The 3482-nt window shown below is 34.9% G+C and overlaps 1 protein-coding gene across 1 annotated transcript; it reads right to left on the reverse strand.

Annotated features, from left to right (window-relative positions):
* Window positions 1-1169: 1169 nt before the first annotated feature.
* Window positions 1170-3164, reverse strand: LOC132698368 (uncharacterized). The gene is made up of 2 exons (XM_060664424.1): window positions 2494-3164; window positions 1170-1932 (listed from the first exon to the last, which is right to left on the reverse strand). The coding sequence occupies exons 1-2, from the start codon at window positions 3162-3164 to the stop codon at window positions 1170-1172; spliced, it is 1434 nt and encodes a 477-aa protein (XP_060520407.1).
* Between the last annotated feature and the right edge of the window lie 318 nt (window positions 3165-3482).

Genomic DNA, 3482 nt, shown 5'->3' on the forward strand with positions numbered 1-3482 from the left:
ATCTGTTTTCCCTTAAAGCAAAACAAAAGTTTCAACATTCTTTTAGAAGAGCAAACATATATTAAAACATTTCAGAGAAGCCATTAAGCGTAAAATACGAGAGGCCAGCTGCAGACGAGTGTTGCATTTATTGCCAGAATTCTATCATTTTTGGTTAGCGTTAAGGCTATTTAGTGTCAGATTGGTTATATTTATAGTTAGGTAACATCGAACGAACGAAGCGGAATATGATCCAACTTTATCATGATTTCCCCAAGAAATGAGCTTTTATAATTTGTTACGACGGCGGAAGAATGTCTGACCTGCAAAAATAATAATAATATAATAAAAAAAATATATAAAAAATAAATCACCGCCAGAAAACTAAAAGATCCAAATATTTTTTCGGTTACATTCAAGAGCCCGGTGAAATTCGAGGAAATGGGGTGTTTATTGTTTTACTTCCGGTTGTCTAGCTAATTTTAAATGGAATGCTCTATATATTATTTACTTTTGGTATTATTGATGAGAAAGTTTTAAGGTATGTTTGGTCAGGCTTATTTAGACCTGTTTCCTGATAAATAAAAAAAAAGCAGGCAAAAAAAGTTTGAGATTTCAAAAAATTTGATAATATATATACTTGTGATGTACATAACTTAATAATAATAATATTTATTTCAAATTTGTCACATATAACAAAATGAAATGACGTCAAACATAAGTCTATCACAAATAAATTAACTAGCCGATTACATATTACATATTAAGGTAGTCATTAAGACAATAAGGTTCTAACTGGATTAACAACTGTTTAATTTTCGTCTTGAACAAACGTTGACTCTCAATCCGTTTAATATGCAGTGGTAACTTATTGTAAAACTTAACCACATATATTCCGGGCCTGATTCAGTAATTTGAAGGCGGTGTATCGGATAGTTAAAACTGTCCGCCCTGGTTTCTCTATAACTATTTCTTAAATGGTGAAAAAGGTTTAAATTTCTATGTAAAAACATTAGGCATTTATAGATGTACAAGGCGTGCACCGTCAAAATTAACATCTCACTAAAGACATTTCGACAAGATTGAATTCTGTCCATTTTCATTAAAACTCTAATTGTTCTTTTCTGTGATACGAATACATCTTGTGTTCTACTGTGACGCCCTTCTTCTTCTTCTTAGCGTGCCTTGTCCTATCGAACGTTGGCGATCATCAGCGCGATCTGGACTTTGTCCACCGCTCTTCTAAAAAGTGTCCTGGCGCCAACACCATACCACTGCCGCAGATTCTTCAACCAGGAAGTTCTGCGACGGCCTGGGCCTCTCCTACCATCTATCTTGCCCTGCATAATGAGTTGGAGTATTTGGTACTTTGTGTTGCGTAGAATATGTCCGAAATATTCTAGTTTTCTCTTTTTGATAGTGTGTATGACTTCTGTTTGTTTGTTTAGTTGATTTAATATGTCTATATTTCGGACTCTGTCAACCCACGAGACTCGCAGCATGCGTCTGTATGTCCACATTTCGAAAGCCTCCAGTCTTCTGCACATGGTTTCGGTCAGCGTCCACGATTCGGCCCCATACATGAGCACACTAAAGACATAGCATTTGAGAATGCGAATCCTCAAAGCTAAATCGATATCGCGGCTGCATAACACGGCCTTCATTTTAACGAAGGCGCCCCGGGCTTGCTCTATTCGGGATCTTATCTCTTGTGTGTTGTCCCACTCTGCGTTAAGTATGCAGCCTAAATATTTGTAATGTTGGACGCGTTCTATGGGTTTTCCGTCGTACTCCAAATCACCCCACACATCTCTATGTTTGCTTACTACTAGCCATTTAGTCTTTTTGATGTTCAGCTTGAGTCCCATCTCCCTACTTCTGTCTGCCACGCAGTTCAAAAGTTCCTGCAGGTCCTCCAGCGTACTCGCGAGAAGCACAGTATCGTCCGCGTATCTGAAGTTATTTATAACTGTACCGTTGAGAATAATACCTTGGTGTTTCTCGTATAATGCTTCTTCTTCTTCTTCTGTGACGCCCCCAGAATATTATTCCGTATTTAAGTACAGATTTCAAGTTTGCAAAATAAACTATTTTTAAGGTTTTATTATCAAAATACTTGCCATGAACTCTAATTCCATAAAATATTGAATTTAGTTTAGTAAGTGATTTCTATGAAATGTCCAGTCCAAATTTGCGTCAACGAAAACGTCCAAAAACTTAACACTTTCCGAAACGTCAAATGCATTCTCCGCGATTTCTAGTTTTGTCATATTTTCTAATTTTGATTTTTTTGTTTTGAAGATTATTATGTTCGTTTTATTTGTATTAAGAATTAGTTTATTTTGATTAAACCATTGTTTTACCTCTACGAAAAAACTACCGCTATCGCTTAACAATTGTGCCACGTTTTTGGGTTTTTGGTGCCAGTTATCAAAGTATGAATAAGCATGAATAAGTATTGTGTGACAGGGGTGTTCTGCTTCGATATACAGATCATTTATGAAAATGACAAACAAAAGTGGCCCTAAAATACTGCCCTGGACGATTCCGTATTCGTTAGTTACAATGTCGGATTTACTGGATTCACCATTTTTAGTAACTCCCACTACCTGCATTCGCCCATTAAGGAAGGATTGCAACCACTTAAGTCCATTACCCCTAACCCTATATCTTTCCAATTTCCTTAACAGTAAATCTCTGTCCAGAGAGTCATAAGCCTTGGTTAGATCCAAAAATATCCCCGTTGCTACTTCCCGTTTTTCAAAATATTGCAAAATTATTTTAATAAATTGGAAGATTGCTGTTTGAGTCGATTTTCCTTTTAAAAATCCATGTCGATTATTGTGTAGTAACTTACAATTTGTTAAGAAGTTAATTAGGCGTTTATACATAGCCAGTTCAAAGAGTTTAGAGAATCCAGGCAATAAACTGATGAGCCTATAACTGTCCAAGTCTTGGGGGTTACCCTTCTTAAATAATGGTTTCACTAGTGATATTTTAAACCCGTCAGGAAATTCTCCATTTTTAAATAAATTATTAATTAAAAGGCACAATATATCTTTTAACTCATTTACAGAATCTTTAATAATACTAGTTGGTATTTCGTCTATGCCACTGCTATATTTGTTTTTTATTTCAGAGCCTAGCTGACAAATTTCTTCAGGAGTGACAGGTTTTAGGTACATTGACTGGTTGTTAGGTATTATACTGAATTGGTACGGATTTTGTTTTATGTTTTTAAGTATATTTGGGACTATGGATGTTAGATATTTATTACATTTGTTAGCTATGCGCTTAGAATTTCCCTCTAGTTGAATATCATCATTTCTAATATTTCCTGTAATATCTTCAGTTATTGCCCACATAAATTTCATTTTATTATCAGATTTCATAATTCGGTCTTGATAGCTTTTTGTTTAAATATATTTTAGCTTACTGTCGTATTCTTTTTTTTGTATGCTTAACTTAACATAGGATTAATTTTATTTCAAAATGTGAAACTC

This window comes from Cylas formicarius, unplaced genomic scaffold (assembly GCF_029955315.1).
Source record: "Cylas formicarius isolate icCylForm1 unplaced genomic scaffold, icCylForm1.1 PGA_scaffold_10__41_contigs__length_53128322, whole genome shotgun sequence".
Classification (NCBI taxonomy): Eukaryota; Metazoa; Arthropoda; class Insecta; order Coleoptera; family Brentidae; genus Cylas; species Cylas formicarius.